The sequence below is a fragment of the Penaeus vannamei genome, chromosome 26 (genome assembly GCF_042767895.1).
Source record: "Penaeus vannamei isolate JL-2024 chromosome 26, ASM4276789v1, whole genome shotgun sequence".
Classification (NCBI taxonomy): domain Eukaryota; kingdom Metazoa; phylum Arthropoda; class Malacostraca; order Decapoda; family Penaeidae; genus Penaeus; species Penaeus vannamei.
In genome coordinates, this window is record NC_091574.1 from 20,219,916 (window position 1) to 20,232,236 (window position 12,321).

At 40.2% G+C, this 12,321-nt stretch overlaps 1 protein-coding gene across 1 annotated transcript in view; it reads right to left on the reverse strand.

Annotated features, from left to right (window-relative positions):
• Window positions 1-12,175, reverse strand: part of LOC113818889 (alpha-catulin) — a gene marked incomplete at its 3' end in the record, with an annotated part of 68,905 nt that extends 56,730 nt beyond the window's left edge. Inside the window, 1 exon segment of the mRNA XM_070139794.1 lies at window positions 12,142-12,175. Coding sequence (XP_069995895.1) covers window positions 12,142-12,175 — 34 coding nt within the window.
• Window positions 12,176-12,321: the final 146 nt, after the last annotated feature.

Sequence of the window (12,321 nt, forward strand, 5' to 3'; positions counted from 1 at the left end):
CCTCTCCCTTTCTCCCCCATTTCCGCTGTCTCTCTTCATCTCTCTCTCCACCTCTCTCTTTCTCTCTCCCTCCATCCCTCCCTCCCCCCTCTCTCTCGTCAAGAATAGGGACTCATTAAGGACGAGCTTGTTGAAGACAATCTCGGGGCCGATTCAAGAAGGGCCTTTAACGGCTCTTTTCTTCTTCTTTCTCCCCTTCCTCCTCTTTCCCTCTCTTTTTATTTCTATCTCTTTCCCTTTCCTCCGTTTGTATGTCTGTCTGCTGTCTCTTCGTTTCTCTCTCTCTCTTTCTCTTACTCTCTCTCTCTCTCTCTCTCTCTCTCTCTCTCTCTCTCTCTCTCTCTCTCTCTCTCTCTCTCTCTCTCTCCCCCTCTCCCTCCTCCATCATAACCATCATAAATATCCTCTTCATCATAGTTTGCAAAAAAATTCTTAACTCCCATTTTCTATGATTACCCTCATCTTAATCTCAGTCAAAGAAAATGGGATTCTGATTAAACCGGCCCTCACTCACTCATTTCCAGGAAGAACGAAGAAGAAGGAGAGGGGGAGGGGGAGGGAGAAGGTCAGGGAGATGGGAGAAGTTTAGGAGAAGGGGAGGAGGTCAGGGGGAGGGAGAAGGGAGAAGTTTAGAGGTAGGGAGATGGGGGAAGTTTAAGGGAAGGAGAAAAGGAGGAAGGGGAAGGTGTAAGGGAAGAGGGAAGAAGGGGGGGAAAGGGGAAAATTCATGAGGATGAGGGGATATCTATGGGAAGGAGATGGGAAGAGAGGAGAAATGGAGGGGAAGAGAAAGAGGGGAGAAGGAAGTTCGAGGAAAAGGGGATGTGGGATGACGAGAGGAGGGAGAGGGCCGGAGGGAGGGGAGGGAGGGGAGGGAAGGGAGGGGGGGGGGAGGACACAGTCTCTCATGCTGAAATTGGTTTCGAGAAATTGCATTATCCTAAATCACTCAGCTGAGGATCCTTCTATTTTCTTCCGTTCTGCCCCTCCTCCCCCCGGACCCTGCCCTTCTTCCCTTTATCCCCCATGTTTCTACTTCTTCCTCGCATGTTTTTCTTTCTCTCTCACCCTTTTATTCGCCCCCGGTCTCCTCCTTTCTTTCTCTCTCTCTCTCTCTCTCTCTCTCTCTCTCTCTCTCTCTCTCTCTCTCTCTCTTTCCTTCCCCATCAAACTTTTCTTTCTTCCTACCTTCCCTTTCTCTTCTTTCCTCTTTCGTTTGTCTATCATTTTTTTCAGTTAATCTATTTATCTCCTCTTTCCTCATTTTCCTCCTCCCTCTCCTTCCTTCATTCATTCCATTTTCCTTTGTTGTGCTTGCTTGGCTATATATTCTATCTTCTTTTATCTATCTATCTATCAATCATTTATCTATTATCTATCTATTCTATCTTCATTTATTTATTATCTATCTATTCTATCTTCATTTATCTATCAATCTATCTATCTATCATTCATCTATCTAATGACGATAACAGCAACACCACCAAAGCCACAATTAGTAGAGACAACAAAAGCAAAAACAATAACAATTAAAACTAAATATCAACAAATATTAAAAACAATAATAACGACACACGACAACTTTCGCATCAATAACAATAACAATAACGGGAAACGATAAATGAAAGTCATAAATTATACAACAAATAATATTTCCAAAGAGCCGCCGAAATACCAATGAAAAAAACAACGAAACAAAAAACAAGAACAAAAACAATAACAAAAAAGACACAATCCGATATGCAATAAATTTAAACCGCTTCTTGAAATTCGATGGTTCAATTTCCCGGCGAATAATTGGAATTTCCCCCGCCCGATAACTGAAATTCCCGCCAAATAATTTGAATCCCTCGCGTTTCAAATTATTGGAACTCCCATACGCGCGCTCGCCGTCCTACAATTCAAGCAGAAACTTTTACGTGTGCGAAAAAGGTCTTGTTGTCTTTTTTTCTTTTCTGAATCTTAAGAGTGTTTTGAGCTTTGCCTTCTGTGTTTTTTTGTAAAGATTATCTTTTTTTTTATCAGCATTATTATTTTTTCCCTTCTGTGTGAAAAGGTGTAAAATGGATAAATTATATAAATCATATGTTCATTGTTCTCCACCTATCCATCTGTCTGTTTGTCCAGATAGGTCTGTCTGTACACACACGCAGACATATACGTACACACACACACACACATCTATCTGTCTATCTATCTATCTATATGCGCGTGTGTGTATGCGTACGTGTGCATGTTATTGTGTATGAATGTTAGCATGTACATGTCTGTGTACGTCCATATATCCGGGCAGTTTACAGCCTTATCCACTCTAATGTTACGAAAGAAGAGAATAACAAAAAACGTAAAAATTCACGCACACAGCCACATTGCATAAACAAAATAACATCATAAAAATATGACAACGCAAAGGCACACAAGAAAAAAGGCGAAACAAAAACAAATGGAAAAAGAAACACAAAACGATAAAAGAGAGAAAAACAGAGAGAAAAGAGAGAGAGAAAAAAAAGAAAGATATATGACAGAATAAACCCAAAGAAAACTGGTATAAAATCAAATAAAGAAAGCCACAAAGAAAGGCGAAGAAAAGGACAAAGAAAACCAAAAGCAAGGTCGAATAAAACAGCAGGCAGAGGAAACACATTAAGCGTCCCCGAACCACAATGGCGGCCAACACGAGACATCACAGGACCGCATCTGCAGTGCTGACAGTCCTCCCGCTGACACCAAGCACCACGTCAGCCTTGCGAACACCAACCACGCTCTTCTCGGAAAGGAAAAAAATAAAACCCACAAGAAAATAATTTCTTCGCCTGGGCTGACTCGAATGCGAGATGACGTCATTCTGGGATCCGGGACCTTTACACGAACGAGCCCCGGATGCAGCCGCCGCTTACGAGAACGCGCGTAAAAGAGCCGGCTATGGGCTGTAACGCGCAGTGTGGACGGAATTCTGAGAGGGGGTTGTTAAGCCGGGGGAGGGGGTGAGTGGGGAGGGGGGATTAGGGGATGGGGAAGGGCTAGGAGGATGGGGGTTGGGGAGGGGAAGGTTGAGAGAGAGGAGAGGGGGTCTTGGGGAAGGGGAAGAAGGGGTTTGAGGAGATAAGAGAGAGAGGAGAGGGGGTAGGGGGACGGACGGACACTTAAGAGAGGGGGAGAGGAGAGGGTTTGGAAAGGGGTAAGCAGACAGGGGAGAGGGGAAGCAGAGAAGGCAAGGCACAAAGAGGAAGGGGAAGAATGGCAAAGAGAAGAGGAGGGGGGAGGAGACGGAGAAGGCAAGGCACAGTGGGGAGGGGGAGGGGAAGAAGTAAGGTATCCTAGGAAAAACTTATAATCTTTTTACCTAAGAAGGAATAGGATGGAGGGGTAGGGGGGATGGGGAGGAGGGGGATGTTGAGGGATTTTTATTGAGGGAAGAGGGGAGGGGGAGGAGATTGTTGATATTTTTGCGGGAGGGGGGGGGAGTGGCGAAAGGATCAGGGGATAAAAGAAAATTATTATTTTCTACCTGGGAGAGGAGAGGCGGGGGAGCTGAAAAAAGGGGGAGGGGAAATGGGAGGGGAAAGGGAGTGAAAAGGGGAGTGAAAAGGAAGAGGGGAAAGGTAGGAGGCGAAAGGGGGAGGGCGAAAGGGGGAGAGGGAAAGGGGGGAAGGGAAAGGGGAGGAGTGTAAGATATTGAGCTTTTTAACCCGGCGGGGAGGGGGGGAGGGGGGAGGGGGGTGGAGAAGTTGGAGATCGGTTGATAGTGTTCCTTAAAATAGACAAACCAGCGAGGGAATATCGCAGATCCACGTCGACTGAGAATGACAAAGAAAACTAACCCTTATACACGGCCGCACATAAACAAACAAAAGAAATGCACGCCAATACTCACAAACATCCACACTCATACACGCATATCCAAACAAATGTAAACACACACGCAAAAACACCCGCATAAAAACACATACACACATCAACACACATTTAGGCACACACATCTAAACAATTCAAAACACAAACCCCAATTCACACACAACCATACATTTAAACAGATACAAGCACGAAAACATACATATAAACACACACATACATACATTTAAACACACACAAACATACATTTAAACACACACAAACATACATTTAAACACAAACATACATTTAAGCGCACACAAACAAATTTAAACACACACAAACATACATTTAAAGACATACAAACATCCATTTAAACACACACCAACGTACATTTAAACAAACACACGCACACACAAACACCATGAATTCAATATTCACCAAATAGAAGAAAATCAATGTAAATTCGAGTATGATAATAATACATTGAGTTATTCCCTCCAATATGGCTTTTATATCGATCTCGGTGACAATCACAAAAAAAGAAAAGAAAAAAATGGAATTGTCATAAATATTCATTATTGAGTTTCTTGTCGTAAAGTATGAACATTTCGGTCATATTCACTAGCGCAGTAATAAAAATATAATAATGATGATAGCAATTAATGATAATGGGAATAATAATAATAATATCAAGTCCTACTACTACTAATAATAATGATAATGATAATAAGAATAACATTAGTAATAATAATTATCGCTACTATTATTACTACTATTACCACTAATAATATCAATTATAGTATTGACAATAAAAATAATAATTATCATTATATCATGAATAACATTAATAAAGATCATTATTATTACCATCATCATCATCATTATTATTATTATTACAATTATTATCATTATTATTATTATTATTATTATCATTATTATTATTATCATTATTATCATTATTATATTTATTATTATCATCATTACCCTTACGTTTATCATTCTCATTCTCATTCTCATTATCATAATCATTGCTACTACTAAAAAAATTACTATCACCATCATTACTACTACCACAAGATCTGTCATGACATCTGTAACGCTAAAACAAGATAATGAATTCACCTGAATTTTTCCGAAATTCCAATCTTTCCCCTTAACAGTAAGAGAGTTTGTGACGTAAGGTAACAACAGAAAACAACAACAGTAACAGAAACGCCTGTTGTTCCTGCCTGAAGAGGAGATAGAATTCAATCGAAACGGCAGGGGAGAGAGAGAGTGAGAGAGAGTGAGAGAGAGAGAGAGTGAGAGAGAGTGAGAGAGAGTGAGAGAGAGAGAGAGAGAGAGAGAGAGAGAGAGAGAGAGAGAGAGAGAGAGAGAGAGAGAGAGACGTATAGACAGATTAATAAATAAAAAGAGCGGCATGTTGGAAGGAATTAGAAAAAAAATATCGGATTCTCACACGGCCCAGTTTCAAGAAGAAAAAAATCCTATGCCAAGGGAAGGTCAGGTCACTTACGAAAGGTCACGAAAGGTCAATTAACAGCGGTCACAAGCCCCCCCTCCCCCCTCCCCCTACCCACACACACGCAGGCGCTGGCGGACACAAGCAAGCGAGCGCCGAGCAAGCACAGCCAGATCAATCAGAGGCCAGAAAAGGTCATAGATCGAAGGTGAAAGGTCAAGGAGATTTCTTCGGCGAGGCAAGAACGCTCATCCCCTCCTCCCCTCTTCCCCATCCTTCCCCCCTCCCTCCCTCCCCTCTTCCCCATCCTTCCCTCCCCTCTTCCCCATCCTTCCCCCCCTCCCACCCTCCCCTCTTCCCCATCCTCCCCCTTTTACTCCACCCGCCCCCCCTTTTTCCTTCTCCACCTCTTGATTTCCTTTGCCCTTCCCCTCCCCCCCTCATACCTCTAACTCTAATCCTCTCCCTCTTCTCCCTGATTCCCCTTACCCTCCCCTCCCCCCTGATTCCCCTTATTCTCCCCTCCCCCCTGATTCCCCTTACCCTCCCCTCCCCCCTGAGTTCCCTTACCCTCCCTCTCTCCCCTCCCCCCTTCTCAAGCCTCCCCACTCTCTCCCTCCCCTACCCTTTTATCTGTACCTCCCCCTCCCCCTCCCCTTTCCCTTCCGACGCCTCCCTTCCAACTCCACTCCTCCCTCTCCTCTTCCCCTCCCCCTCCCCCTATTTTCGAAAGAAGGGAGCGTCGATCAGATTGTTCAAAAAGAAAGAAAGAAAGAAAGAAAGAAAGAAAGAAAAAAGCTTGTTTATCTCATTAGCTTCTAAAAATAGTTTCTTTTTTTGGATTTGTCTTGCCCTGTCTCGAGTTTCCATTCTTTATTTTCTATTTCCTAAACTGTTTTTTCCTGTCGTTATCTATCCACATTTTGAAAATATAAATTGCGTACATGCCTATCAAATACACAGTGATAAAGAAAATGCAACAACATCCATAACAATGACAAATAGACAAAGACAACAAAAAAATTGTCCTCCTCCTCTTCATTATCATCCTCACCATAATCGTCATCATTATCATAATCATTATCGTCACCCTCATCATCGTCATGGTAATAATATCATCATCTACATTATGATTATATCATCACCGTCATCCTCGTCATAACCATCATTATTCAATAATATCATCATCTACATAATCATATTATCACCATCATCATCATCATCATAATCATCATTATTCATCGTCATCACTAAAAAACAACCACAACAACAACAACAAAATCAACATTCTTGCTTACACAACCCCCCCCCCCCCTCCACTTGAATTACCAGTTACCTTCAAAACACCCTTCTTCATACTACATTCTCTCCCTCTCTTTATGTCTATATTCATCCACTTGCATCTCAGTCCTCTACCCTTCCATTTTCTCCCATTCCCCCCTCTTTATTTATCTTTAACACTCATCTTCATACTACATTCTCTCACTCTTTCTATTCCTTTATCCATCCCCTTATATCCCAATCCTCCCCTCCCCCATTTTCTCTCATTCCCTCCTCTCTATCTACCTTTAAACATTCTTCTTCATACTACCTTCCCTCATACCCTAATCCCACCCCCTATTTTCTCTTATTCTCTCCTCTTTATTTATCTTTCTCCTTTTTTTTTCCTTCGCTTCGGATGACAGGCAAATGGCCGTACATCTTGCAAGGACGATACAAAAAAACGTTTTATTCTTGGCTATCGAGACGGACAGCCTCCACACGAAACGTTTATATTGGTCTTAAACGTTTCTTGATGGTCTTGTGAGGAGGAGGGGGAGAATGATAAAAATGGAGGGGAAAAGGGAGAAGAAGAGAAAGAAGAGGAATAGGGAGAATGATAAGAAGGGGGGGGGGGAGAAAAAGAGAAAGAAAAAGAATAGAGAGGAGGGGGAGAATAGTAAGAAGAGAGGGGAAAGGGAGAAGAAGAGAAAGAAGAGGGATAGGGAGGAGGGGGAGAATGATAAAAAGGGAGGAGAAAAGGAAGAAGAGAAAGAAGAGGAATAGGGAGGAGGGGAGAATAATAATCAGAAGAAAAGAAAGAAGAGGGATAGGGAGAAGGGAGAATAATAGTAGGAAGAGGAAACAAGAAGAAGAGGAAAAGGAAGAATGAGGAAAGAAAATAAGGGAGAAAAACAGAGAAGAGAAAAAAGAGAGATGGGGAGGAGGGAGAATAGTAGTAGGAGGAAACAAGAAGAGGAAAAGGGAGGAGGAGCAGGAGGAGAGTAAGAAGGGAGAGGAAAGGGGAGGAAAGAAGTGGGATGGAGAATAGGGGGAGAATAGTAGGAAGAGGAAGAAGAAGAGGAATAGGAAAAAAATAGTATGAAGAGAGAAGAAAGGGAAGGAAAAGAAATAAAAAAGAGGAATAAAGAGGAAGGGAGAAAAAATGAGGAGGAAAAGAATGAAGATGAGGGATAGGGAGGAGGAATAATACAGTAGAAAAAGGGAGAAATAAAAGAATAGAGGATTGAAAAAAAGAAAAAAAATAGAAAAAACGAAAAAAGAAAAATAAGGAGACAAGGAAAAAAACAAGAATAAAAAGAAAACATACAACAAAAAAGAGAAAAAAGCAGAAAAAAGAGGCAAACTTGGACAGCAGAAATAAGCCACTCTGTCACCACCTCCTGGCGAAAGAAAGAATGAGGGAAGAGAATAAAACTTGAGAAACAGCTTGAGAAAAAGGAAGAAGAGGGTAAAAGAGGAAGAAGATAAGAGTAGGAGGAGGAGGAGGAGGAGGAGGAGGAGGAGGAGGAGGAGGAGAAGAAGAAGAAGAAGAAGAAGAATATGAAGGTAAAAGAAGAAGAAGAATATGAAGGTAAAAGAAGAAGGAAAAAAAGAAGATAATACAGTAAAAGATGAAGATGGAGGAAAAGAAAAAATGGAGTAAAAGAAGATTGAAGAAACGAAGATGGAGGAAAGGAAGAAGGAAATAAATCAAAATAGACAAGTGATAAAATGGTTGAAGAGGAAGGAGTAGAAGAAAAAAATAAAGAGGAAGTGGAAAGATGAAGAAAAACGGGAGAAAAGAAGAATATGAAGAACAGAAAGAAGATAAAATATGAAGACAAACAAGAACGATGGAAAAGAAGAAGGGTGAAAAGGAAAAAGAAAATTGAAGAAAATGAAGAAAAGGGAAAGTGAGAAGGGCAAGTAATTTGAAAAATTCATTATTACTGTTATCATTATTTTATTTTTTCTATTCATCCTGGTATCATTATTACTTTTATTATCATTTTCATTATTCTCATTCTTATTGCCGTTATTAAAATAATTATCACCATCATCAACATTTTTCAACATCATCCGCAATTAAAGTTATCATTATTACTATCATTAACCTAACTCTTTATCATTAGAATTAATATCACATTAATATTACGGATATTATGATAATCATCATGAAATGCAATTACCACATAAAATATTACCATAATAAATACCATTACCATTAATATCATAATCATTATGACCATCATGATTAACATAATTTTCTGCCTCATTATCATTATCTCCCTCATCATCAGCAGCAGCATTACCTTCATAATAAACATAATTCCCCTCCTAATTACCATTGCCTCCATGAAAAATAATGATCTTTTTCACCATCAGTATTACCTCTCACAATCGTCAATTCAATCCTCATTTTTACTTTCTTTATCACTTTTTTTTATTCAAACATCCATGGTATTTAAAGAATAACAAAACAACAGCAAGAAGAGGGAATGATAATAATAATAATAATAATAATAATAATAATAATAATAATAATAATAATAATAATAATAATAATAGTAGTAGTAGCAGTAGTAATAATCATCATCAAAATAGTAATAATAATAATAATAATAGTAGTAGTAGCAGTAGTAATAATCATCATCAAAATAGTAATAATAATGAATATAATAATAATAATAATAATAACAGTAATAATAATCATAATAACAGTAATAATAATCATAATAACAATAATAATAATAATAGTAATAATAAAGATAACAACAACAACAATAAAAGAAAAAGGGAATAATAATAATAACAATAATGATAATAATAACAACAACAATAAATAATAATAACAATAACAACAACAACAACAACAATAAAGATAACAACAACAACGACAACAGAAAAAGAGAATAATAACAATAACAACAACAACAATAAAGACAACCAACAACAACACCAGCAACAACGCTAATAATAACCTGCCCCCTTATCCTGACAGCGATAAGACGTCCCTTCACTCTCTGCAGCGGATAAACTTGTGAACTCGAGGCCGATCCCTATCTCACTCTATTCCGCCTCTCGTATAAACTTTATCGGCGAGAGAAGAGTGCGTCGCGCTGTCGTTTCACTCTCAGGGTATTTTGCTGTCGTTGGCGTGTTTGGTTTAGGGTGCGGGCGGATGTATGGGTGAGGGAGAGGGGGAGGGAGAAAGGGAAGGGGTGAAGGGGTGAGGGGGAAAGGGAAGGGGTGAGGGGGAGGAAGGGAAGGGAAGGGAAGGGGGAGGGAGAAAGGGAAGGGGTGAGGGGGAGGGAGAAAGGGAAGGGGTGAGGGAGAGGGGGAGGGAGAAAGGGAAGGGGTGAGGGGAGGGGGGAGAAAGGGAAGGGGTGAGGGAGGGAAGGGGTAGGGTGGGGGAGAAAGGGGTGGGGTGAGGGGGAGAAAGGGAAGGGGTAAGGTGGGGGAGAAAGGGGTGGGGTGAGGGGGAGGAAGGGAAGGGAAGGGGAGGGGGTGAGGGGGAGGAAAGGGGTGGGGGGGAGAAAGGAAGGGAAGGGGTGAGGGGGAGGAAGGAAAGGGAAGGGGAGGGGGAGAAAGGGAAGGGGTAGGGGGAGAAAGGGAAGGGGGGAGGGGAGAAAGGAGAGGAGAGGAGAAAGGGAAGGGATGGGGGGGAGGAGAAAGGAGAGGAGAGGAAGATATAAAAGAGAGGAGGAGGAGAGGAAGGGGATAAAGAGAGGAGAGAGAGAGAGAGATAGACAGAGAGAGAGAGCCAGAGATAGATAGATAGATAGATAGAGAGAGAGAGAGGGAAAGAGGTAAAGAGAGGAAGGAAGATAAGAGAAAGGGGAATAAAGGAAGAGGGAAAGAGAGAGAGGAGACGAGAGGAAGGAGAAGGAGAAGTGATAAGATATAAAGAAAAACGTACATGTACACTCGTACTCACTCAGAAACGCACACGAACTCTCACACACAATTATATAATTACATAATAATTACACGCAATGTGCACGCTGCGTATTTCATTATACAAAAATCAGTTATTTTGATATCAAGTAAATATATGGAAGTCAGCAATTCCAAAATGTAAAACTCTATATTATTAAACTTCCGAAATTTAGAAATAAACAATTTTACAATTCAGAAATTTTGAAATCATCAAATTTAAGATTGAAAAAGTAAGAGATAAGCAAATTTAAAATGATATATAAAATTCAGCAATTTAACTATTCTAAAATACAGAAATCGGCAATTCAAAAGATATGAAAATCCAAAATCAGCAATAAAAATATTTAGGAATCCCAAAATCAGTGATTTTAAAATTCGGAAATCCCCCCCCCCCCAAAAAAAAAAAAAAAAAAAAAAAAATGAAACCCATCCGCCTCCCACCGAAAAGGCGAAACGCAACTCGCACACAACACTCGCGCAAGAATTCGCACAGGAAGGGGATAACAAACAAAAACTTTGACAAAGAGAATGAAGAGGGAAAAGTTTGTCCGAAAAGGGGTCAGGAAACAGATAACAAACACTTGGGTGACAGTCGCTCGCGCAGTGACTGACGACTTGTGGAAAATTGGCTTCGTGACTTTGTAAATGTGATTGGATGACTTGAATGAGGGGGGGGGGGGAGAGAGAAGGGAGGTAGAGGTAGATGGAAACGGTAGGTGGATAGATGAACACATAAACACAAATCTCTCTCTCTCTCTTTGCACACACACACACACACACACACACACACACACACACACACACACACACACACACACACACACACACACACACACGCACGCACGCACGCACGCACAAACGCATTCACTTACGCACGCGTGAGCGCGCATATTTACACACACACACATATATGTGTGTGTGTGTATTTTGTGTGTGCAAGGAAAAGAAAGTAAGAGAGGTAGACATAACATATATAAAAAGAAAAAGAAAAGAAAAATGTATATATATATATAAATATGAACGACAAAAAAACGAAAGGAAGCAAGAAGTGACGATAGAACGAAATAAACAAGTAAACAAACAAATACAGACAGATAAACATGAACTACAATTCGTTCGGCAAAGCCTTCGATTCGCACAACGGCCAAGCAGTTTCTTATTCATTATGATTTTCACTGATGTCAAGTAACTTTCGCATGACTGTCATGAAAACGCGTCAGACCAGCGAGCGGGAAATTATTGACATTTTGCTATAAATTGAGTGATATTAAGTGACTGATGGATGTTGACTGATTTAAATGAACTAATATGCATTGACTGATATGAATCTACTGAACTGAGATGACTGATTTAAGTTAACTAATAGCATTGACTGATAAAAGCTGACTGATAACAGTAGGTAAATAAGGTGACTTTTATAAACTGACATGTAAGATGACTTGTATAAGTTGAATGATATAAGGTGACTGATACACGGTGACTGAAGTAAGATAATCTAGTTGACATATATAAGTTGACAGATGAGAGATGACTGATATAAGTTGACTGAAATGAAATGACCACTTTAAAGAGACTGGTATCAGGTAACTGATAAAATGTCACAGATACGGGCAGACTGATATCAGATATTAATGATAACTTACATCCGACTGAGCTGTCATTTAAGCCATTCGACATGCTAAATAAATCATAGTTTATAGGCCTTTGTAAAATAATAAAGTGAATGAAATTTATATGCCCTGTTCTTGCTCAAAAAAAAAGGTTTCATAGGCAAAAAAGTCAAAAGATGTTTTCTTCAAAAGTTTGAATATCAACTTCCTTTT